This window comes from Myiozetetes cayanensis, unplaced genomic scaffold (assembly GCF_022539395.1).
Source record: "Myiozetetes cayanensis isolate MyiCay16 unplaced genomic scaffold, myiCay2020 scf7, whole genome shotgun sequence".
NCBI classification, from domain to species: domain Eukaryota; kingdom Metazoa; phylum Chordata; class Aves; order Passeriformes; family Tyrannidae; genus Myiozetetes; species Myiozetetes cayanensis.
In genome coordinates, this window is record NW_026087964.1 from 24860764 (window position 1) to 24885262 (window position 24499).

The 24499-nt window shown below is 39.3% G+C and overlaps 2 protein-coding genes across 11 annotated transcripts in view; both read left to right on the top strand.

Annotated features, from left to right (window-relative positions):
- The first annotated feature begins 13409 nt into the window (after positions 1 to 13409).
- EXOC1L (exocyst complex component 1 like) lies at positions 13410 to 20834 on the top strand. Its single transcript, XM_050338885.1, has 3 exons — positions 13410 to 13530; positions 17190 to 17320; positions 18451 to 20834. Exons 1-3 carry the CDS (start codon positions 13410 to 13412, stop codon positions 18712 to 18714), a joined length of 516 nt encoding a protein of 171 aa, XP_050194842.1. The 3' UTR covers positions 18715 to 20834.
- A 2821-nt stretch (positions 20835 to 23655) lies between these two features.
- Positions 23656 to 24499, top strand: part of EXOC1 (exocyst complex component 1) — a 28345-nt gene continuing 27501 nt past the window's right edge. For 3 of the 10 annotated variants that reach the window (XM_050338858.1, XM_050338861.1, XM_050338864.1), the window contains exon 1: positions 23656 to 23830. The gene's annotated coding sequence lies outside the window, so the exon portion shown is untranslated. Of the gene's footprint in view, positions 23831 to 23956; positions 23976 to 24499 lie in introns of those variants that run through there. The other 7 variants (XM_050338862.1, XM_050338857.1, XM_050338865.1 and 4 more) reach the window with 4 other exon arrangements.

Genomic DNA, 24499 nt, shown 5'->3' on the forward strand with positions numbered 1-24499 from the left:
TTGTATCCACTAAAAATTGGAATCTAAATTTCTTTGCACATTATTTTAATATAAGGGGATTACTCTGTTTACATAAGGATATTAAAACTAAAGTGCAGAAAAAACATCATGTTTCTGTATGTCTTTCTTATCCTGCTTAATTGTGAGGAAAAAAAAACCTTGATAACCTTATAGAGATTGTCTTTGAACTAGTCTGAAAGTCAAAAACACTCTTCCTGTATTCAGAAATAAGTCTTCCATCTTGAATATTCAGTGCCTTGGCATCAAATAACTGTTTTCATGCATCCTTAACTATCTCATTTCACCCTTGTTCTTTCTCTTCCCCTCTGCAGAGTGTTTTCCCTGGCAAAACAACAGCATAGATTCAACCCAAACTGCTGCTTCAATATGAGAAATAGTCACAGTTCTCTCAAAGTACCAGCATATTTAAGCAACTCTAGTATTTACGTCTAACGATGTATACTGAAGGGCCAAGTTTCCCTAGAGCATACACACTGCCAGTGTTCAGTACTGTCATCTGCTCTTCCTTCATACTACAGCAAAGGCTGCCAAGAGCAGGTCCCTCAGGATTGGGAAACTGATATCAGCTAGATTAGCACTCTTATACTCAAGGCAGGAATGACAGGTCCAAGTGCAAGAGCCTAAAACGTCAGAACTATCAATAATGTTGCACACTCCAAGCAAATGCTCTTTCTCCTTCTAAATGATATTTGCATAAATGCAATGGTCATGTATATGGGGCAGCAGCATTACTGGATTAATAATTTATCAGCAGAAATCTATTTTACTTACCTGCCTGCTGTCTTGCTGGCTTCTTTGCTCTGAGCAACTATTCAGTAAATACTTAAGTTTTTCAAAATCTTTGGTCTGAAACAAGGAGAATATGCAAATATTGGGCTCTGCAAGTATGTGGGTTGCACTCCGCCTTTCCCCACAGACACTTAACGTATTTTAATTATAAGTTTCTACTGTAGCTAAAGGGAAATATCTGAGATATGATTTTTTTTCTTCAGAAAAAGTACTGAATTACATCTTAAGCTATAAAACAGATTCTTTACAAAACACAATAATATACAGGTAGTGAAATACTTAACAGAAAACAGTTTTATTTGAATGCTTTCTACTGTGCAAATAACTCAGCCAACAGCTACAACCTTCGATTTTGAGTTTTACACAATAGCTAATTTTTCACCTGCTCCATCCACTACAGAGCCCATATCTCAAATGTGTGAAGGTTTCTGATGTGATTTATTTTCTTACTGTTCCTTCAAGAATACAGGATAAAGTGGAAAGAATGTGCTGTGATCTGTCCAGGCAGACCACCATACCCAGTCACGTCTCCTATAAGTGAAGGAGCCAGCACATATATGCAGGGTCAAGCAGACTACAGCAAAGTTGGGGAATGAATGGGTAAAATGAGGAATAAGTCTCTCTGGGTAGACAGCATCCGACAACATTTTGCGTCTAACACTGCACACCACAAAAATGTCCAGAAATTGTAATATTGAACAGGATAAAAAGTAACACAGGTAAACCAACGTGTGAGGGAAGAAACCATATGCTTTGCAGAGATAAATCATGGATGTACATGTTTAAACTGTCCAAAAGAGCTAACAATCCTATTGATACATTGCCCAGTTAAGAGAATACACACAGGTTTCCAAGAGATTTCTCTGAAAAGAACTAGAAATAGAGAGACTGACATAGCTAAGGCTGACACAGGGTAAAAAGGAAATTCCTCCCCATGAATAAGGAAAAGAGAATGAACAAAGGACAGAAACAAAGGGTTAGTTTTCAAAATTTAAAAACTTCAGGTCCTTCAGGCACTATTGGAACTTAAACTGTTCAATATATAGACAATGAAATGGAAAAGAAAGAGGAGTAAATAATGAGGTAACAAAATTTGCTGAGAATACAACATTTTTCAGGTTGGTAAAATCTAGAGCTGAAAGTGAGTGACAAATAGATAGCATTTTTATGGGCTGCTACATTCAGCTGAGAAATACTCTCCAAAAGTAGAACAAGAAAAAACTTGAGGCAAATATAGCTAGACTGATTAGAGATAGAAGGAGAATGTAAACAGGTTAGGGTCCTTCAGTTTGCAAATTAAATGACTAAGGGCAAGGGTACGACAAAAGCCTACAAAATCACAAACCATTTGGAAACAGAGAGTAACCATTCACTACTTCTTACAACAGAAGCATGAGGAGACGTCCAAAGATACTTTCTGATACCAGGTTTAAAATGGAAAAAAAATGAATACTTTTTTATCCAACATATTAACAGAATTATGGAACTCACTGCCAAAGGATGCTAAGGAACACAAAAGGAAAAGTAATTTAAAAATAAAATTAGATAATTTCATAGAAGATAGGTTCACTGATGGCTACTAAACATAATAGATTGAACACAATCTCAGGCTTAGAATGTCCTTAAGGCATTGATTGCCAGGATCCAGCTGAGTTTAGGAAAGACCACTCTGCACGTCCCCACGATGATTATTTCTGTATCGATGTTCTGTATCAGAGTACAGGCAGGATAATGAGAAGGAGGGAAAATCTCCCTTTTGGCCTAATATGATTGTTTAATCTTCTTGGTATGTGAGCTACTCGTCCTGTGTACTCTTACTATGGAGAATACTTAGACAACTATAGTATTAGCCAGGTTATCTGCAAAATAATCACTGGTTTTGAGAAACAGAGCTCTTCCAACACAAAACAGCCTAAGCTGAACATTGCCCATGGCACTGCTGGACTACTGTCAATGTATTTAGAAAAAAAAAAAAAAGCTGTACAAAAAGTTATTGCTTCAACAAAAGAAAAATACTTCAAAACATATATAAATATGTGCTTTGCTTTAAATGAGAACAGTTAATCCAATGAGATTATTTACTTGCTTCAAGGGTAAGCAGCTGGAAAGAAGAGGAGCAAAGCAAAGCAATGAAAAAACAATATACACCAAGGAAACAGTGGCACACGTGTTGCTATGTGTACATTATTTAAAATGTACATTTATAATTTAAACCCTCATAATCATCCGCAACATTCTAGCCTAGAAAATATGGCAACTGTACAAAAGGCACACATGCAAGTGCATGCAATCATTATTGCCACAAGACCAATTTTCCCATCTCTTGGTTAATGTTACTGACACACATATGAAAATCCACACAAAAGAGAGCACAAGAGAGACCCGTACGTGCTTCAGCTGGAGTCAGTGCTCTGTCAGGGCATCTGCTCCAGAAGAAACTGCAATTAGGGTTATATGAATTTTCTGGTGTCCATTAAGACATTAATTATGATCAGAACTTTTTCTGTGAGTAGGACATTCACATCAGCCCTCAACAGCTTGTTCTGCCATCTAAACAGGGAGTAGGTCCCACACAGACGTAGTACAACTCTGCTACAAAATCAACCACCCATTAGGCAGAAGTTCTTTGGGAAATAGGTTTAATTTCTTCCAGAATAAATTAATTATTTAATTAGTTCAACAGAAGGGCTTGATTCTGAAATGTTTTTATGTTTGGCAGACACAATGAAAATTCACTATCCTGTTGCAATATGCTCTAATTGTTGGGGTGGGGGAGGGATATATTTGGTACTTTTATTCAGTATTGTTTTCAGGCTATTGGAAAAATTCACCAAAAAAAAGAAAATTAAATTGACAATCTCTAGCTTGGATTAACTAAACAGTGAAATTGAATGAATCTTCTCATCAAAACAAAACAATTGTGGGTATTTTTTACTTTATGACCTAAATAAGCAATGCTTTGTTTGATGAAAACTGCTTCTGTCTGTTCCAGGCTATAAAAACCATAAAGTATACTTTATGAAAGATATTGTTTCCTCTTTTTATTCAGTTAACCTCTTGTGAAAGCATTTTTAAAGGTGACAAACTGGAACAGTTTTGAGTCCCTAGAGGTGAAGCAGCAAAAATATTTTACTTATATGTTTAATGCACTGTGGGTATAAGTTTTGCCAGGTTTCTGTATCAATCACTCACGTGGTCACAGTGTGTAAAGTTCACACTATTGTCTAATGATTCAATCGTGGTTTTTTATTCAATAAAATATTTGGCATTTATTTACAATTTTCATATGTCACTTGTGGGCACTTTCCGTGCCCACTTTTGGGCACGTCACTTGTGTTGTGTCACTTTACACAATGTATTTTCAACTTCAGAGACTCACAGCAATTTCCCTAAAATTTCATTTACATAACAACTATTGAACAAACCCATGTGTAGTGACTTGAAGAGCATAGTTGCCTGTCTCAAACACTGTCAAGGCCCCAGAAGGAACTTCCCATAAGATAAGCCACTGCAGCAGAAACTTGAGATGAACACAGAATGGAGAGTTTGCAGGAGGAAGGCACTAATTCCAGGACAGGCAGAGGTGAGATCTGGCTAGCACATCCTGGTTAATGCATCCAGACAAAAATTCCCACTGTGGTATACTGTGGGAAAGGAAGCAACTGCTCATACACATACCACTCCAAGTTATGGGGAATGGCATCTGCAGCCACTCCATGGATCCTGGAACTTGGACTGTATAAAGGTGGTACCCCCCAGAAAAGCAATTCCAGGACCCTCACCACTGAGAAGCCCGGGGTGAAGAAGGACCAACAGGATACCATGGATCCATAGGGTCATGACTATATTCTGCTTAATTTCTCAATATCTCTCTCTCTATCTCTCTCCCCCTTCCTCTGTACCTCTTATGTATTGTTAAATAAAATCTGTGTTATTGACTTGGGCTTATGATCTTATTTGCACCTTAATTTGGGCAGAGACATCTCTCACTAATCAGATCTTAACAGCATGTAAAGCACTGTTTAGTAAAGATTTTCCCATCAATCCAGCTACCTGGCTTTCACCATATACTGAGTGTGATAGAAGTAAAGGTGTCATTGCCCTATGGTAGTACAGCATCTGAATTTTTCACTGCCATTATAATCAAAATAAGCCTGTGCTTATTCCAGGATTTAGTGTACAAACAAGTGAATGGAAAAGTACAGGACCTTTTCAAGCTTCCATTCTCCAGTAACTGAATAGGGAGCACTTGAGTTCACCAAACACGGAAAGTCTGCAACACAAAAAGGATCTTGCAGGTGTTATTCTGCATGATTGGCTTTGGGTAATATACAAGAGGGATATTAGAAACAATATTAAGGATCTGAATTTGAATAAGTTAAAATACAGTTTCAAATGAGACTTGCACACACTAGAGGAGAAAGCTAGAAAATGTACACAGATGTTCAAACTAATAAGGCAAACAAGTCTGCATCCATCCATAATAATTTCAATATACTTAAAATAAAGACTAAAAACTGAGATAATTATTTCATAACCAAACAGAAATTTCAAGCTTCTTACACAAAAGGTGGCCTTGTCTGTGAATATTTTCTAATTTTATTTAACATAGATGCACTTGTTCAATGGAAGGCAAGTAATTACAACATAATTAACAATTTCTGTGTCAATCCTAAATGAAACTAGCTGGTTGGAGGTTTTCTAAGGTATCTCTTAGCCAAAACCAAACAAACAAACAAAAAGAGATATAAAGATCTTTGTCAAAGAATTCAGAGATGTGGCTCTAGCTCTTTGGTGTGGTTCCTGAAGGACAAATCTCTCTGAAATTCTCTGTCTCATCAATTGTAGCACCTTTTGCACCTGCAGCATAAAATAAGTCTGGAGAAAGGATTAATAAAATAAATATTAAAATTAATAATGACAATTGTACAGGTAGATCTACTTCACACAGTAAATGCTGCAAGAGGAACAGACGGTTCAGTGGACAAGACTCATGATTTTCCAATTACACAGTCCCAGGCCATCAGTGTGCTGTTGGCTGATTTGGTTCAGCGCCATCAGCAGTGTCCACCCATGGGTAGAGATCAGCCATGCCAAACTAGGTGCAGGGTCCTGGTCTCCACTTCCAAGAATCTTTGTCTTCGCCCAGTTCTTTACCAAGATGCTAATGGGAAGAGAACCAATTAATGTATTATATATTTGTCTACCAAAGGAGAGAAAGGGAAACTAAGAAACGTAATTACAGGACAATACTAATCATATGAGCAACATTAGCTGTCTGGAAACCATTACTCACAGTCAAGACCTTTCACTTCAAGGGAAGACAATGGGGAACTGATGATGCAAATGTAATCCAGGTTATGAACTGAGGCCTGATGCACACTTTTTCCATCATTGAGCAATATTCTCTAGTTGTAATTCAAACTTCAGACAAGAAAAAAAGATGAAGCACCTGTAGTTTTATTTTATTGATCTTACACTAATAGGTAATCTTTTTTTTTTTTTTTCCAGTTATGATGTGAAATGTAAGAATTGAATGAAGACCAAGAAAAAAACCCATAATGAATCCAAGTTTTCAACACCAAATGTTAAGGAGTTTTCAGGTTAAAAAAAAGCAGAAGTTTTCCCTGGACACCAACCCTGTTTTTCAAATGACCTGCATCAAATCTCGGTCAGTTTATGTACCCAGAGCATCCTAGGGATGTCCACTGGGTAAGGCAAACAGAAGGTTAGAATCCTTTAAGTGCTGCAGTTTGGTATGCAAGAGATGAGACTTTATGACCACTATAGAAGTTGTGGCTCTGATTAGGAGCAGACCAGGACAATGAGCTAGACTGAGTTGATCCTGCTATGGGAAAGGTAAATGACCCACCATTCTTGTGAGTAGTTTCATCTTTGCGTAGTTTCTTCCCTGTGGACGACTCCAACTAAATTGGACAAAGCAGAACAGCCATTTGCCTTCATTTCAGTGCTCCAGGAAGAGGAAGCTAGAAACTAGTTTAAGGTCAGATCACACGATCTGCAAATGCTGGGTCATTACATTTGAGTTAATAATCCTTATACTGAACCCTTTACTTTAAAATTGACGGAAGTTACTCTTCAACAATGGCAGCCACCTTTGAAAGCATTTGGAGATGTGTTCACCATTCCCTTACTAGCTTTTTCCCATGACAAATTAAGTTTGCTCTCAATGTTTTTGTATTTTATTTCTTCTCTTAATGTATTTGACGTTAACTTTTTTGAGTAAGTGACTGGATAAGAACTTATAAAGATCTATATAGAATAGAATGTATTTTAAGCCACACAACTGTCAACTATGCGCTCATCCCCTAAATAAAATATCCATACAAACTACGCAGTTGTATAGATTCCCGACTCTATGAATTTTTAAAATATGGATTAGATATCCACCAGAAGTTTATAGTGTTTTAAGAGTGCTTTGCATCATGTTGATGTATTGATTTAAAATATAAATCCACATTAATCTGAAGTAATTGACTATCTACATTAATAATAATGTTCAATTTTCATGAGGGAAGAGAATGGTTCTTGTGCCAAGACAAATGAAATTTATTACTTGAGACTGCAGAGGTAGAGATGAAAATTTATTAAAAAGTATGAAGAGGCTTTTGACAGAATATCTGTCAAAGTTGCTCTGGGTAACTCTGGAAGAAAAAATGCATTTCTTAAAACATTTACAAGAAAACGAGAACACAAAAGGGCAATTTGATTGGCATCACAACCTAATCTACTTCAAATGTAATCATCAAGATAGTTCTTCACTACTTGGTCAAAGTATATCTCTACTGAGTTATTGTTTTAAACACAGCTGTCAAAATCCTAAGCTAAGCTTTCAAAAGCTTTCAGCTGTCAGAAGATTAATGGTCATTTGTATGATTAGAAACTCTCAGGATTTGTTTTAATGGTTTTTTTACTACTTGTTTTTACTTTATTCCTATCTTTAGCGTTTTACCTCCACAAAGAAAACTGTGTGATATTGAATGAGTTATATTTGAATACCAAAGTACTGAATCCATCATGCCAGGATTTTACACTGTTAATTAATTATGACTCCAATTCATCAGAGTGTTATTAGGTGCTTGCTGAACATGAACTTTAAATCTTATCATGGAAGTGAATTTATTTGAGGCCCTAAGTTTTAGCTCATATGTGTGTAAAATGCAACATGTGTAAATTCTTCATAGAAGAACTGGATACCTCATACTTTTGTGTTATGTTTCAAAATATTCTTCCCAACTCCATCCATAAAACAGCATCTGGTTATTATTCTACGAAGAACACGTGTGTATTTTCTGAATTGAAAGGAAAGAAAAGCTTTGAATGGGGTGTTGGCACAGTCTGGCATCATTTATCCCAGTGAAGGTCATGATCACATTTTGAAGATAATAACCTGTATGAAGTCAATATAAACTTGACAAATTTGAGCTTCAGTTAAATAAAAGCTCAAATAAACTCTTTAATCTCCTTTCTTCCAAGAAAAGAGAACAGTACTGCTTTTTTAAACCAAGTAATTACATCATACCATCAGAGACACCAGTCATACTTGGATTTTAGTGTTCTTTACCAGAACAGATGAGATCTTGAGTCATTGGCTGTTTGAGCACCCATAGATCCTGAGGTTGGTATGAGACAGTTCTCTTTTAATGGGTTCTCCAAAACACTCAGGAGAAAAGTAGTTCTACAAAAAACATTTTAACCAACTGATATCTTCTCCAGCAAGTATTTCATATGCTTCTATTTTAAAACTGAGTGATTCAAGCCATACCTCACTGAATAGCACTTCTGCATGAAACACTACTATCTCTGCTGCTTGAACAGTTTTCAGGACAAACTGAACCAGGTTTATGCTTCACTGCCAATAATTTTATTGGCATAGCTACCAAAACATGTGAATAACCAGCCATAACTAGGAGCCAGATCATCTATAAATGTCAGTGGGGAAAGAGACCTGAGAAAAGTAAATCGTTAGTAACAAGAGGGAGAAAAAAAGGTGATGATCATTCAGAACTAGTTTTCTGAAGTCAGTTTTGGAAACTGCTCTGTACAGCCAGCTCACTGTAGAATGCAATTCATGATTTCTAGTTAATACTCTAAAATCTCATCTAGGATGTTAAAAGTCATCTGGAGGCTTAAAGCTGTGAAGAATACTTACAGATAATAAACGAAGTGTTAAGAGAGAAAAACATGACTGGCTGAAACCTCAAACAGAAACAGCAGCTATAGGAAAGTAAAGCCTAATTTAAATAAAATTATGACTTATATTTTTCAGCATACAAGGATCCCTCACAGCTCAGAGAAATTATTCTTTATGTTGCATTTTCCTTCCCATTATTTCACAACATTGTCAAACAAGGAGTAATGGGAAAGGTACTTCCAGAAAACACTGTTTTGTAAGGGTATGAATCTTGACAGGAATTGCGAGAAATATCAAATCCTCTAGAGGGCTTCAACATGCAGAACACAGTGAAGTCCCACCTAAACGTGGTGACTGTTCTACTGTGTCAGTATTGACTACTCTGAAGCCCACCAAAATCAAAGAAAATCTTGCTATTGACTTAATGGGCTTTGAATCAAGCCTCAAGTAATCAAGTTACATGCATATACTAATGTTCATTAGTAGACCCAGAAGAGCATAGGGACTCACCATAAACACAGTTCCTAAAGTTGGTGAATTGATTTTTACCACAACAGTGTGACTGAGAAACAATAAAGATTAAATAGATTAATCCTTTTAGGACCTGCTACTAAATCTGTTAATGTCCTGGGTACAGTAAAGAAAACTGTATTTGGACATTGGAAAAATTTTCAGGGTAAAGACAGGGCCAAAAAAAGCAGTAGAAGTAATTAATATTTAGCAGAAAGGTCCAAGACACTCCCCTGATGGCTACTTCATGTTGCAGACCTTTAGTCTCCCTTCCCTGTGAGCCTAGGTTAGGGGTTATGTAGCTTTCACAATCATCTACAATTCATCTATGTGGACAGCTAAGAGTAAATCCCAGTTAAATCTGGATGTAAAGTTGTTTGTGGTCCTGGTAACAATGAGTTTAGTTTGTTCTGGTTTATGTCTATATGATTCACATTCATGGGTGGGATTAGTTGAGGTAAGGATGACTGGTAGAGATATTGGGTGCCAGAATGAGAAGTTGATCCCAGTCCAGGGTTAGTGTATCCTTGCTGGCTGGGTAAATTACTACCCAACTCTTGCCCTTCAGACTGTTGGGATTTCGGCTCACACTATTGTAACTAAGGTGGATCTGAAATACGTTGTAATAGAGTATAGGTGAATAAAGTGTTGTTATATGTTGTAATAGAGGATAGGTGAATAAAGAATCAAAAGAATCGAGCAACAATGAATTACAAATTTTTCAATTTCCTATTAAAACATTCTACATAAAAATTATCATTTTCTACCTATTTACTCAGATAGGTTGGTTAATGTATCCTTTAAGAATGCAATAAAGAACATTGCAAAGTAATTTAATCTCTATAATAATCTTTAAAATACAATTTGAACACTTATCCAGCATGTACAACAGACGCTCAAGTCACTATGCAGGCAACATTCTTTGCACAAAGGGAAATCTAAGTAGGCATGGACAGGAGAAAGTAGGAGATAGAGGCACAGCCAAATATTCATTGGTACTGCTCAGACAGCAGCTACTCAGCCCTAAAGCCTCACCTAAATGAAGTCATGGCTTTCTGAATATCCAAAAAGAAAAAAGTTGAAGTCTAGGAGTATTAATATATCAAACCACAAAACAGTCTCATGAAAACTGAGGGAGAATGACTCACAGTTTGATCAAACTGTGAAAAATTAAAATCTGACTCAAGAGAGAACAGATCTATGCACCACTTTTGTCTCAGCTCCATCACTTCCATGATAGCAGTGATGCCTCATTGCCATCTAGGCACTTTCTCCAGTACCACCTGGGTATAAACTGATTTTAAGAGGGCAAGACTGATTGAAAATTCTTCCAGAGTTGAAGGTATTTTTCTGAGGGTATTTTTGTCTGTAATTTTCTTGCTTCACAACTAAAAAAAAAAATTCAAGCATCTGAGATGCAACATAAGCTACAGATTGGCTGAGTCATAATCAGCTTCTAATGAGTACTCTGGCACCGAGCATGAACACTGAAACCTCCAGCCATGGTACTATTAACACTGGTGGTGACGAACTGAGGGCATGAACCTTGACAGTTCTGCCAATGCCTGGCAGAACAAGAGTGACCATGAACTACAAGTCATTTTGTACACCAGTCCTGTGCTCAAGGCGTGGCCAGGTATAAAACATCAGGCTCGCACTACAGGCTTATCAAAGGGGTTTTATGTTAAAAATATACAAGGCTCCAAAAACCTGCCTGTCAGATTTATTAAAAGAGCCGTCAGTTCTTTTTATATCTTGAAAGAATGCACAGCAGAAAACACTGCACACATTTCTCAGGAGGTCCAATAATACACTTTTACTGGAAAACTTTAAAAGTAAGGGAAGTTAGTAAAAAGTTTAAAGGGCAACATTCAACCAAAATAAAGCATTGCACTTAGCACAAGCTAACCCACACAACTTAGCAAAATCCAACCCATTCAGCTTTAAGTTAACCAAATATCAAGAAAGGAGATTAGGAGAAGAAGAAGAAATAAAGAAACAGAGAGAAAAAAGGGACATTATAGCTACTGCCTGGAGTCCCATGCAATTCCAGCTTCCACTTGTCCAGACAGTCGGGTCGTGACAATGTGGACACCTCATGGTGTTGGTTTTATTTGCTTTTGCCCCCTGTGGCCAGCCCCCCTCTCCATCCCAGGTGAGACTTCTGGCCCACTGGCCACTCTGAGGCTGGGTTAGGGGCTCCAGGGGCTGTGGTGTGGGGCAGTACTCCCAGTGTCCAGTGACTGACAGCTGCTCTGGGCTGCCCAAGGAGGCTCCAAGGCGCTGGGATATGGAGCAGGGCACCATTCTACCTTTGTGAAATTTGACCTGTCCCATCTCCCCCCCACACACACACTTGAATTTGTCTGAGCCAATAATTAATATAATAATCCAGTTTCTCACACCAGGTCATCAAAGTTGTAGGCAGGCATCTGGATATCTCTGTGTCTCAGCTATCCAGTGGAAGGTCTCCAAAACAAGGCATTTTCCTCATACGCTGTTGTCTTGATTTGGAAGTGAGCATTGTGCTGTTTTCCTAAAACAAGCCTCTGAAGGTAAGAGATTAAATCTGTTCTTAAGCCCCATACTCATAAAATATGTAAACCCCCGAACCTTACAGTAACTTTACTCTTCCAAATCAGAGATGAAGATTAACCTATATATCTAGGAATCACAACTGTGTTTCCAAACACATGGGACCAAAAGAGAGCAGAATAACCCAAAAACTTTTAGTTTCTTTTCTATCCCTTTCCCACTTGTCAACCCAATATGCTTAGTATCTATAGCAGAGATAATTGTCCATCAACATCATTTTACCTGAATTCCATTTTGTTTCACATCATCAAAGCACCACATAGACCTATGTCACTAAATAATTCTACTATTGTAAATTTTTTTCTAAATCCTCAGATTTTAAACCTTATCTTACTTTAGCTCTCAGTTTCATTCTAAGGCTAGATTCCTTTCTAAGTTGCATTGAGACCATGAGAAACTCCATAAGGTATTCACACATACTAACCTTGAGGACAAGAATTAGAAGAGAACATCCAGCTTCTAGAAGCAGCAAGAAATGAGTCCAAAAGGAAAACTCTAACACAGGCTACCATGGATACTGAAACTGAAAGAGCACCTACCTCCAGGAACTTTACTCACACACCTGCAGAGTGGCAGGAACAACCAAAATTTCTGCAAATATACTCATGCCTGATGTGAAAGGGCCCTCACATATGTAAACATTCTGGGGATGGTGCCAATTTTGCACCTGCCCTCTGACGACTCCTCTGGAGGTGAATTCACTTTCTGCTTATAAGGAGTATATAAGGCATAAGGTAATTTTCCCCTTTACACTATTAATACTCATAAAGCTATTTAATCTATCTAATTCCTTTATAAACTAATATTCCTTTATAAATTTATCTATCTAATTCCTTTATAAATTCCATCAACTCTTTCATCCACTGATAAAAAAAAATGCGCTAATTGAGAATTCTCTTTTTCGGTAAACTGCCTTTAGCGTGATTGCTTTTGCGACCCTTCCTCTCTCGTTCTCTCCTCCTCCCCACGGCCGGGGGACAGACTGGGCGGGAGCCCCGACGGCACCTCTGCCTGGACCTCACTGTGACACCGTCGAGGCCGCGCAGCCAGTCCTGCTCCAGTCCGATGGGAGCGTCCCGCTGGCACACGGAGGGAGGGCGGGCGCGGGGCGGGTTGATCCGCGGCCCGGCCTCCCCCGGCGCCGACGGCTGGGGCGTTAAGGGGGGTGTCCCGGCGGGGCGGGGAGTTGTCCGTGAGAGAGCGGGGCCCGGGCAGGGTCGGTGCCGGCCATGGTCCCCCCGCGCCCCGCGGCCCCCCGCGGCCGGGGCGCAGCCCCCGCCTGGCAGCGCCGCGGGGCGCGGGGGCGCAGCGCCCGCCGCTGAGCGGCTCCGCGGGTGCCATGTCCTCGCTGGTGAAGGAGGACCTGGCCAAGAGGCTGTTCGGCCCCCGGCGGCAGAGGCTGCACGAGTTCATCGAGGTGGAGGGCGCGGGTGCCCAGCGCTACTACCTGTGCGCCGCAGGTGCGGGGGCGGCCGCCGGGCGCGAGTGGGGCTGCGAGGGGAGGCGGGCGCGGGTGGCTGCGTGGGGATGCGGAGTGCACGTACCGGGGCGGGAGAGGGAGCGGGAGAGGGAGCGGGAGCGGGAGCGGGAGCGCCCGCCGGGACGGAGCGGGCAGCGGGCAGAGCCACCCGGGCCGCCACCGCGTCCCGCCCCGCCGCTCCCCAGCCGGGCACAGAGCCCAGCTCGCTGCCCCCGCATCGCCAGCAAGCCCGGGACGGCGTTTGCTCCGATTTCTGATTCACACGGGCTCGAGGTTTGACACCAGCGGAGATACGTGATGCTTGCAGGACAAACTGGTGGCAGTGCTCGGGCCGTGGCAGTGCTGTGAGCGTCTGATCTGCGCTGAAAAGACCAGACCCTTACTACGGTTCTAATCGGGTTTGCCGTAGGAAAGCGTAACAATGCATTAACATTGCAGGAAACATTTGTCATTTTAAAAGCTTTTGCACTATCCCCCAACTTGGTCTGATGTTCTACATATTGTCCCAATTACATCAGGAACAACAAACTAGACTTGTGGTTTAAGTAAATACACATTAGAGTTAGCAATTAGGACAAATTGTGAGTAAAACAAGATTGGTGTGAGTGGTAATTATCTGGCTACTTCCTACATTTTATTTCAAGGGAATCCGTTTTATAGAGGTTTTAGAACAAGGTTTCAGACAAACTGGTTTGTTGGAGGTTTTTTTGTTTGTTTGAGTGGTTTTTTTAATTATTATTTCAGAACACTAGAAGATACAGATGACAGCATTTCTGGTTTTGAATAAGTGTTTAGGTTGAAGTGAATGATTCTTCCGATCTGTTTCCTCTTCCAAGTTCAAAATATGTAACAGGTAGAAATAATCTGTGTGCTTGAGACGTAGATTGGGTTAGTATCCAGTATTCTGTGATCATTGTCTTTCTAAACATCTGATGCCCTTAGAATATATGAGTTGTCTTACAGATTATCAGAAATACTGAGCAATCTGTGTTCCCTGTACTCCCATAATGTTGGTAAAATATGCTTTGTATTTTAGAACTGTAAAAATAGTTTTAAGAAATGAATTCCTGAATATCATAGAGCTTCTAAACCTACAGAAATACCAACCTTACTCATAATCCAGCAGAAGTATGGTTAGCTGCATGTGGTAGATCTAAATAGGTCACTGTTCTGAAACATCCGAAGAGGAGAAATAACATTATGCAACTTTTAAAACCTTTACTAAAAATTTCAGTTTAAGGTAGAAGAGAACAAGCCATTAAAGAAAGCCTCTAATCAGATTAACTGACTGGAAGTCTTTAAAGACATGAAGGAAAATTTATGTAGAGTATTAAGAGTGGGATCTCTCCAGTATTCAATATTAAAGTCTCTTATTATATTCAGACACAGTCAAGTAAGTGGTGAGTAGAGTGGAAATCTGACTCTGAAAAATGGGTTGCATCTGGCTGCCAGCAGCCACTGTATTCCACTGTGATTCTGTAGGAGCAAAACACATTATCTTAAAATCTTATGCCTGCAATGCAACCTCTGTGTATTCCTGTTCATTTCAAATTATCATAACAAAAAATCCCAACAAACCAACAACAAAGCCAAACAGTCAAGCTATAGGCAAAACTTCAGAGGTCTATGCCTTTTGAAATCTGTATTACAACAAAATCCTGGTATGGGTAACTGAACAATCTCATTTTTCTGCCAACATTATTCCCCTTTCTTTTCACAACAGCAAGTCCCAGTTCTTGCATGAAAGTAATAGTATGCTTTCACTGAAGGCTTCATAAACCCTGGAAGAACATAAGGCTGAAATGCAACCACATTCAGGGGTTTTCACAACCCAGTATTGGTATGCCCGAGAAAGAATGGTAGGAATAGCTTTGTATTGTCCAACAGAGACTCTGAAAAAGGTCCATGGAAGACTTTAAGAAACAGTTTGTGCTCTATGGAGGCATTGCCATAGCTGTGCCCTCCTCAAGAAAAGCTTTTAGAACTTAATAGAATGACATGGTAGATCTGAGCTCATGTTCTATATTTTTTTTTCTTTGACTCTTTTAACTGAGTGCAAGAACAAGCAATATGTAAAATATAGGAAAAGAAAATTTATTTATTTATTTTTAATTGGAACTATTCCACCCAAGTTTCACCACTGGGCAGGACATACTCCTGGTTTCAGTATTCCTGTGCTCTGTCCTTATGTCATAGGATAGTAGCAATGTGGGGGACCTGGGGTCCATCAGGACATCCCTTTGTGTTTTTGACAGGACTGGGGGGCTTTTGGGCCTGGGCTTGTTTCCTTTTGTTTTAAGTCTGAGGAAGACAATGTATTTCCAACAAAAAAAAAAAAAAAAGGAAGGAGAAACTGAAAGCATGAAGAGAACTTCCTAAGATTAATCTACTAGATTTGCTTGCAAATGAAAATGATTTTAACTCATCCATAGAAGATAACAGTGGTGATCTTTCGGTTGTTTTTGGCCTTTTTGTGTTTTGTTTTTTTTTTTTTTTTAATTAAAAATCATCAAGCAACTCTGCTTGATAGGACTAGAAAAAAAAAGTCAACACTGATTTGTATTTCCCAGGCAGGGAAGCTATAGGCTGAGAGAAATTAAAATCAATTTATATATTTTCCACTGTTTTTCTTTTCCATAGAAAGAAGGCATATCTCCAACATACATCCTTTGTTTGTCTTTATTTAATAACCATTTTCTTACAAGCAGGTGAGAAGCAAGAGAAGTTTTAACAAGAGTAAGATAAAACTAGTCAAGTTTCAAAATGGGTTTTCAAAAATTCAGGTAGTGTTTAGAAATAAAAGAATTTTGCTCCTATGTTTCTAGCCTTGTGCTGTGGTGTCGAAATGTTCCTGCCAGACATAGATGACACCTCACCCTAAACTTAGGCTGCGAGATGGCTTGGGGATGTGTCCTGCCCTGCAGCCACCAGCAGCTGGATGTGCAGGAGACTGTTCAGGCTCTGGTGCTTTTCACACTCATCATTGTGTGGTACAGAAATCCAGTCTCCTACACAGCACTCAGTGTAATCAATTAATAATGGTAGTTATTGCACTGAGTGTCTTTATGTTCTTCTTAATCTAATTTCCTGCCTAAGCTGGAAAACAGTAATTTATATAAAGTTAGCACTGGACAACTTGAAGCTTTAAGAAAATTGGCCTACTTACAAATTATATAGAGAAATAAGAGTTTTGCTTTGAAAAAGTAGTTGCTACATAAGAGAACTTCCTCTACAGAATGGGAAATATAGCACAAGTCATGTAAATACAGAGCCTTAATAGAAGTTTTGCAGTTTTCTGACTGTAGGACCCCAAAAAGACTGCCTCTCAAACCATAAGTGCAGATCCAGTGCCAGAACTACACTTTCATTGCACTGCCAGGTGAATTCACATGAAAGGCTTTTGAACAGACAAGACTAAATCCTAGATCTACTAGAGGGTGACAAGTTTCATAGAGTGAAAACATGGTGCTATTCCTACTACCTGGGCAAAATAAAACTATTAAGTCAGTATAAGCCTATACAGCCCTGCCTGTCACGATTTAAAGTTATTGTCTAAAATGCATGTTGATTAAGTCTTCTGTTATCGGAACTTTGGGTAAGTACTTGCCTGCATATCTAAACTATTTTTTTTCCTTGCAGTGACTACGAGTAAAGAAGTAGAAATCTGTATGGTGAAACACTGGAGAGTGAATCAAGAGGAGAAATATGAAATAGTTGAAAAGTGGTTTTTGAAAGATCTGGAGATGATTGATGGAAAAGAAGCAGATACTGTAAGTGTTATGTACTATTAAATACATAGAGTATAATTTTCTTGTGTTGCAATTTAGGATAAGAGTATTAAAATGCATTATCTGAAAAATAAAGTTATGTTACCAAGGAATTCTTGTTTTATTGCATGTGAGAGGCTCCACATCACATTTTCACTGTTGCAGAAGAGGAAGGAGAGATTTTTGTGTTTATTGTAATCATCTTCATCCCTCTGGTTGAGACCTGAGGCAGAAGCTGGTGGTTTTCTAATTTGTTTGTTATAAAGGGCAATAAAAGTTCCCCACCTGCAGCTTCCAGTGTAAACTGCAGTTAATCCCATAGGTTTTGACATGTATTTGAAAACAAAATTTTGTTAAATATTTCTGTGGAGACTGTGACCCCCTCATTTGAATGTCTCTGTGTGACAAAGTCAATGTGTAAAATACCATACAAGTGAAAATGTTCCTGTCCTCTCCACAGCCAAAGGCAGCCAGAGGATTTCCTTATCACTTGCTGCATTAATTTAACCTTTATTTCTGAAGTGTTGTGATAAAATATTGTTCAGAAATGATCCAACCTTTCTCAACCGGGATGATCAAAATCTGTCTCATTTTTGATTAAAGGAAAGCCTAAATGAACCTCAAACTCTTAATTACAGGGTGATTAACACTGCTATAAATGTTCATAATGGGTATTCATATCCATTGAATTTAGCTGCTGCTAAGATTAATTGTGCCAAAGAACCAGAAAGCACAAAGATAGAAAATTAAGGCAGAAAGGGGCAATCAGTATTGTTTTTCTGACAGACATACATAGTTATAATCCAAGGCAAGTGCTTTTCATATAGTATGTTTTAGGCAACATGACAAATTGGTTCATTTCAAAACAAGATTGTATAATCTCAATAAAGTGCAGCATATTGGTTGAGTAAACTTTGAAAGTTTTACTTTCAAAAATTTCCATTATATGCTACTACTTTTTAAAGGTTTAAAAGACCACTTAAGATAAATAGCAGAAATATGCAAAGTTCTTTAGAGCCCATCAGAGAAAAAATGGGTAGCTGGGCAGGGAACAACAGATTGCCATTTTAACACTGTAACGCATGTAATAATTTCACTCTCTCTCAATTTTATTCCTTTTTTTTTTTTTTTAGGATAATCCATATTTTGATATGCACTTCCACAAGGTCTACAGTATGGAAGCATATAGTTGTGCATCCAAATATACCTTTGCTCGAACGCTAAGCAACCTGAATGCAATGTACCTTAAGAAGGACTTGAAGATTGTGAACTTTGATGACACCTACCTAAATGATGATTCCATCTGGTCATCCAGCAATAGGGATTGCTTAGTAGTTATGAGGATATGCTTCTATGCTTTCAATCTTTTATGTTTCTCCCTGTGTCCTTTGTCCTAAAGATGCATTTTCTAACATCAAGGTGACTGGTTGACTTTCACTGACCAGCATTTCATAAACCATCTGATCAAAATATAGTAAGTGATATGCAGTATCTGCTTTTTAAGTTTACATGTAAGTAAAAAATGGAGCATACTGTTTACATAAACAATTGACTGTTCATTTATATATATTGGGGGGTGCCTCTCTCTAGCAAATGCTTACAAATACATGAGACTCACGGTGTAGAACCAGTAATTCTCATGGTCACTAGTGACTGCTTTTGTAAGTAGAGTTCAGCATTTGTTCATATATTCATGGAGGTATAGATTATCTTTCATTAATAGCTGAAATCATTTTACAACATTAAGAGCATAAACAGTTAATTTATATCCTGGAAGTAGAAAAAAGAAAGCAACCAATTGGGTTCTGTATGAGAATGATGCACATTTCCATTTTCAAATGTGTTGAAATGCAGAACTCCATTAAAGAGATCATACCTATATCCATATAAGAATCCAACCCTCATCCTGATGAATTGGAGTATAGCATTTAGGTACCATGGGACCAACTTTTCATCTATGCAGCTATATTATTTTTCTCATAGAACATTTAGTGCGCCCTTTGGCCTTCACATTTGTGGTACTGTCTCAGAAAATAAATGTTCTTAAGCAGCATTGCTTTATTTGTCACACCTTTCAGAACTTTTGTATCATTGAGGTCTCCTTTCTTGCACTTCAGCGCTTATAAACAGGCATGGTTAAGGAACAGAAATTGTTTGTGTCTCTACTTCTGGACCAAGACATAACAAAATACTGAGTAAATGATAGTTATTGCCTACTACACTTACTTTGTAGGCAAGTGATGGACTTTTCAAAATTCATAGAATTATGAGAGTTATTTTCACCAGTTTTTAGCTAATGTTAGCATTCAGTGCACTACTTAAAGGCATATTGGTATTTAGAGTTACATTTACCACGGGGTGGAGTCTACTTGAATGTTTGGAACATCTCATAAAAAGTAACAGCTGGACTTGTGACAGTAGTATATCACAGTAGAAACAGAGGATGAATTGAAGCTGTATTGAAGCAGGAGCTGAAGGGGAACAATGTTAACAGTAAGAAGCACAGTGATGCTGCTTGGTGTCAGTCAGCAATGCTAGTTGGCTGTTCATCCCATAATCAATAAAGGAATGCCAACCCAGAAGGTGATTCGGAGAAGCTTCTGGTCAGAACATCCTGCAGGAGAAAATTATTTTCTGTTTTGGCAGCCAAGAGAGTACAGGAAGGCCAGCTGTGGACTAAACCAGATGTGGACCTAAAGCTGACTGATGACAGCTGCTAGGAAATCACAGGCTGGTTGATATCCCCTCTCAGCACCTGCCATCTGTACAAATGGATAGTCACACAAGGGTACTGTAACTTGTACTTTGCTGTTGTCTTTCACATGAACTCCCAGCTTTGAAAACATTTGTGTAAATGTACTTTGGATTCAATATTGAAATAACATCCAATAATTGAGAATATATTTGAAAAACTGTAAAATGTACAGCTTTCTACTTTTAAAATGTCATCCTATTGTGTGTTTATAGGAAAGGCCATACCTTTGATTAGCTAATCTTCTGAAGTTATATATTTATTCTAGGCACATATTGCAAATTAAATGCATTCTAACACAAATCTTAGTAATTATATACATCATGACAGTTGTGAGGGCAGTTTATGTGGGTAACATCCTCTGGAACTTGTAAGAACTTAAGTCCTAAATTTGCCACCTACCTACTGTTAAAGAGAAGGATTTTATTTATAGTAATTGTTTGTGAAATTTGAGAATTTTGAGAATGTCTTTGGGATAATCCACTGCCAGTATGTGTGTTGTGACATTTGATTATTAGCTACAAGAAGTATCTGCCCAACATCCAGGTTCCACAAAACCATCTTCAGTAGCAAGTATAATTTATGCTACTGCTGTCCATTATACATTGTCTTGTTTGAACCATGTATTAATTGTTGACATCACAATGTTTTCTGTAATGTTTACAAATTCTTTGCTTAATAGGCACAAGGAAATGTTTTCTGAATGGAAAAGCTTCCATCATTCATCTCATAATTGTAATAAAGACATAGAACCTCTAAAAATGAGCACTTCAGATCACTCTTTTGAAATAAAGTACACATATAGAGAATTCTTGACCCAGTAATTGTCTGTATCATGTTAGAAACTGATGATAGCTAAAAAATTACTATAATGTTCAGCCACAGTTTCTTTGGTTGTTTATATATTTTTATTCTTTCCTGTACAAACAGTAAATTGCCTATATTAGAAGACAAATAAACCTGCATTTTATGTGAAATAATATGCAATTAAAATCTATCTGGCATTTCTTCTGTCTGATAGCATAGTATTTCAGACATTCTTCACTAGGCAATCAGACTAAACTAAAGTTAAGTTAAAAAAGATACATTGTCCATGTCAGTTATTTCAGTTACCATTATAAGGAAAAATACTTTAAAAGATCTCTGTGAATCTAATCTAGGGAATTCTTACTTTTACACAGTTCTTTCTAAGATTTAAACAACCAAGACAGTGTATAACTGCCTGGTCATAATATGAAAAGTCTGTCTTGAGGTGCTGGATACTGTCACTTTGTGGTGAGTATAGCATAGCTGTACCACAGGACAGAGAGAATATGCTAAGTTATAAATGGAAAAGACCTGACAGGCTAAATAGTTCAGTTAATGCAGAGTTATTTCCTACATCACATTTCCTGACCTTGAATAAGTAGAATGTAGTTTGAAATGCTATATGAGAGGTTTATCTAGTTCTCTTGGAAGACTTTTCCGAACTTGAATAGGAACAAACTCTGGTGAATAAATACATCTGTTGCATTCTTATAGAAGGTTTCAGCTAGATGATGGAGTGAATTAATACTTGAGTTTGTGGGTATAATGCTGATTTTCTTCAGAAGATGGGAATTGCTATATCTGTTCCAGAGAAAAGAAAATGTGTGGCAGCCTGAAAATGAAGAAGAGTGATCATAAGCATCACAAAAGAGGCAAAAAGAGTACAGAAGCTGTCATAAAGACAGATCATGGTTTTTCCTCTATGTATTTTTTAAAACTCTTTAACCAACGTCAGAATTAAGAATATGGGAAAATCTATGACAAAAGAATTTATTTAATTTTATTAATTTAAAGCAGAAGTACTCTTCTCTTGTGTGTTTATCTTTCATGGATAACTAATTATTCCCTACATCTTAAATTAGGCAAATACAGATTAATGCAGAATTTTAAAAATAATTTTGGAAGTGAAACAGAGCAGGGAGCCTATTCTGGACTGTGTCTTCTGGGTTATTTCTCATTCTTCTTCTCCTTTGTGTTTCAGGGTCTTACCTATAGTAACACACCTCTTTCTAATGCAAGACCATACCGCTTTCCCTGTCATCTACCTATTTCCCAATAGGTTCAGCCACTTTCAGCATATAAATATTTTTCTAGTAAAGCAAGGGATTGTATTATGTAATTTTAAATATGCAATTTAAGAATATTTTGTCTTAAAGCCAGTACCGGAAGATCAAAGGCCCTTTCTAAAGAGCATCTGTGGGAAGCTTAAGTAGGAGGGGAGAGGATGGTACTGTGCATCCTGGAAGATTATCTTGTGTCAGTTTTAATTTGTAAACAGATTTTAGCATTAGAAACCGCATTTTGGTGCAGTTTCTTTTTACTTCTCGCATAATTAACTAGAGACAGGAAACTAGAGAGTTCTGCCTAATAACAGCTTTATGAAACCTTGTCCAATATCTTATGGCTGCCTGTCCAGTCGTCGTATATCTAGCCAGAGACAGTTACATTTTGTGGCCGAAATGAAAAATTGCCGAGCTGTAACTTCTATTTTAACCTTAGCCCTTATAAATGGTATACTATAAAATTATAGAGTATGTCGTTAAGTAAGTAGGAAAATAAAAGTACATTCATCAAGACTTAATTGGTCAGTCGTATTTAATCACAGAATCTGAGTTGAGAGGGATCCACAAAGATCACTAAGTCTTACCCCTAAGTGAATGGCTTATATGTATATCAAACTCACAACCCTGGTGTTATTAGCACCATGCTCTAGGACAGTGATCATCCCCCTGCATTGGGCACTGGCGAGGCCACACCTTGGTGTTTGGTTCTGGGTGTCTCACTGTAACAAAAACATTAAAGCACTGGAGCATGGTCAGAGAAAAGCAACAAGGTTTGCAAAGGGTGTGGAAGACAAGTCTTATGAGGAACAGGTGAGGGAATGGGTTTATTTAGTCTACAGAAAAGGAGGCTTAGAGGGAACTTCATCACTCTCCATCCACAAGTACCTGAAAGGAGTTTGTGATGAGGTGGGGGCTGGTCTCTTCTGCCGTGCCTGCACTGAGATGGACCAGAGGAAATGGCCTTAAGCTGAGATGGTAGATTCAGAGTAGATATCAGAAAAAAAATTGTCACTGTTATGGCGGTCAGGCATTGGGATAGGTTGCCCAGGGAGGTGGTGGAGGCACTATCCCTGGAGGTGTTTAAGAGGCTTCTGGCTCTGGGTTTACAGGTTAGTGGTTTGGGGTGGCAGTGGCAGTGATGGGTGGATGGTTGGGCTGGTTGATCTTGAAGGGCTCTTCCAGCCTCGATGATTCTATGAAGTTGCATTAGTCCCGCCCGGATGGAATCACACCGCGCAGTCAGACACGGACGGGCATCCCTGGCCCAGATGGAATCACACCGGGCAGGCAGACACGGACGGACATCCCTGGCCCAGATGGAATCACACCGGGCAGGCAGACACGGACGGACATCCCTGTTTGAACTTCCCAGATCCCCCCGCACCCCACCCCTCCTCCGCCAGGGGGCGCTGCCGCGCCGCCCAGCCGCCACCGTCACGTGGGCGGAAGCGGCGCTGCCGGACCGGCCCTTCCTTCGCTTCCCGGCCCTTCGCCTCCCTGTCCCGGCGCCCTCCACCGCCTCCCCCGCCGCGTGTGGGGGCCTGCCGTGGTGCTCCGCGGGCCGGCTCGTCGGGGCGGGGCGGGGCGGCGGCGGGAGCGGGTCGTGCCCGTGTGCGGGACTCGCAGGTGTGAGGCGGTGCCGGACGGGCCCTGGGCTGGCCGCCGCTGCAGGTAGCTCTTCTGAGTTCTCCTGTTAAACAATTGGTGTTGTGAGTGACTCCCTTGGGCTGCGCTCTCGCGTTCCGCTGTGGCCCGGCAGGATGCAGCCGTAGCGTGTTTTCCTGTTTGCGCCTTTAGGAGGGCCCCGCAGTGCTCAGTAAGTAGCCTTACACATCGCTGTGCCCTGCCTGGCCTGTCTGTTTCCCGAACAGGCCACGCCTGTGATGGGATGGGATGTGCCTGACAGATTTCGCGTAGCCTTTGTCTGGAACATTACAGGGGAAAAATGCAGCAATGCCTAAAGGGCTTTATTTGAGTCTGGTGTGGTCTCCGCTCTCCTGAAGCATTTTTCTGAGGAAGGAGATTTATCTCCGGCTCCTTGGGCTAAATTCTTTGTTCCTTTGAGGCAGCAGGATTCAAGTGTGGAAAGGTTAAGACTTGCATGGTCCTGGCACGTTGCGAAGGTGTTGGTGGTTGTGACTAAGGGGGCTGAGTTTGTAACAAGTTGGAGTGTATGTTAGAGCCTGTCTTTGATCTTGGGTTTATCATGTTTGTTTGATGGGAAAGGTGTATACTGCATAACCTGGACAACTTGTGTCAGCACTGAAATGGGAGAGTTTGCAATTTGCAGCAGTATGATCATGACTTAGAGCAGGAAATAAAATCCTAAATCAGGAAGGA

Coding starts and splice junctions, on each gene's coding strand:
- EXOC1L (XM_050338885.1), top strand. CDS start 13,410: ATGTCCTCGCTGGTGAAGGAGGACCTGGCCAAGAGGCTGTTCGGCCCC. Junction 13,531..17,189: donor CTACTACCTGTGCGCCGCAG/GTGCGGGGGCGG, acceptor TTTTCCTTGCAG/TGACTACGAGTAAAGAAGTA. Junction 17,321..18,450: donor ATGGAAAAGAAGCAGATACT/GTAAGTGTTATG, acceptor TTTTTTTTTTAG/GATAATCCATATTTTGATAT.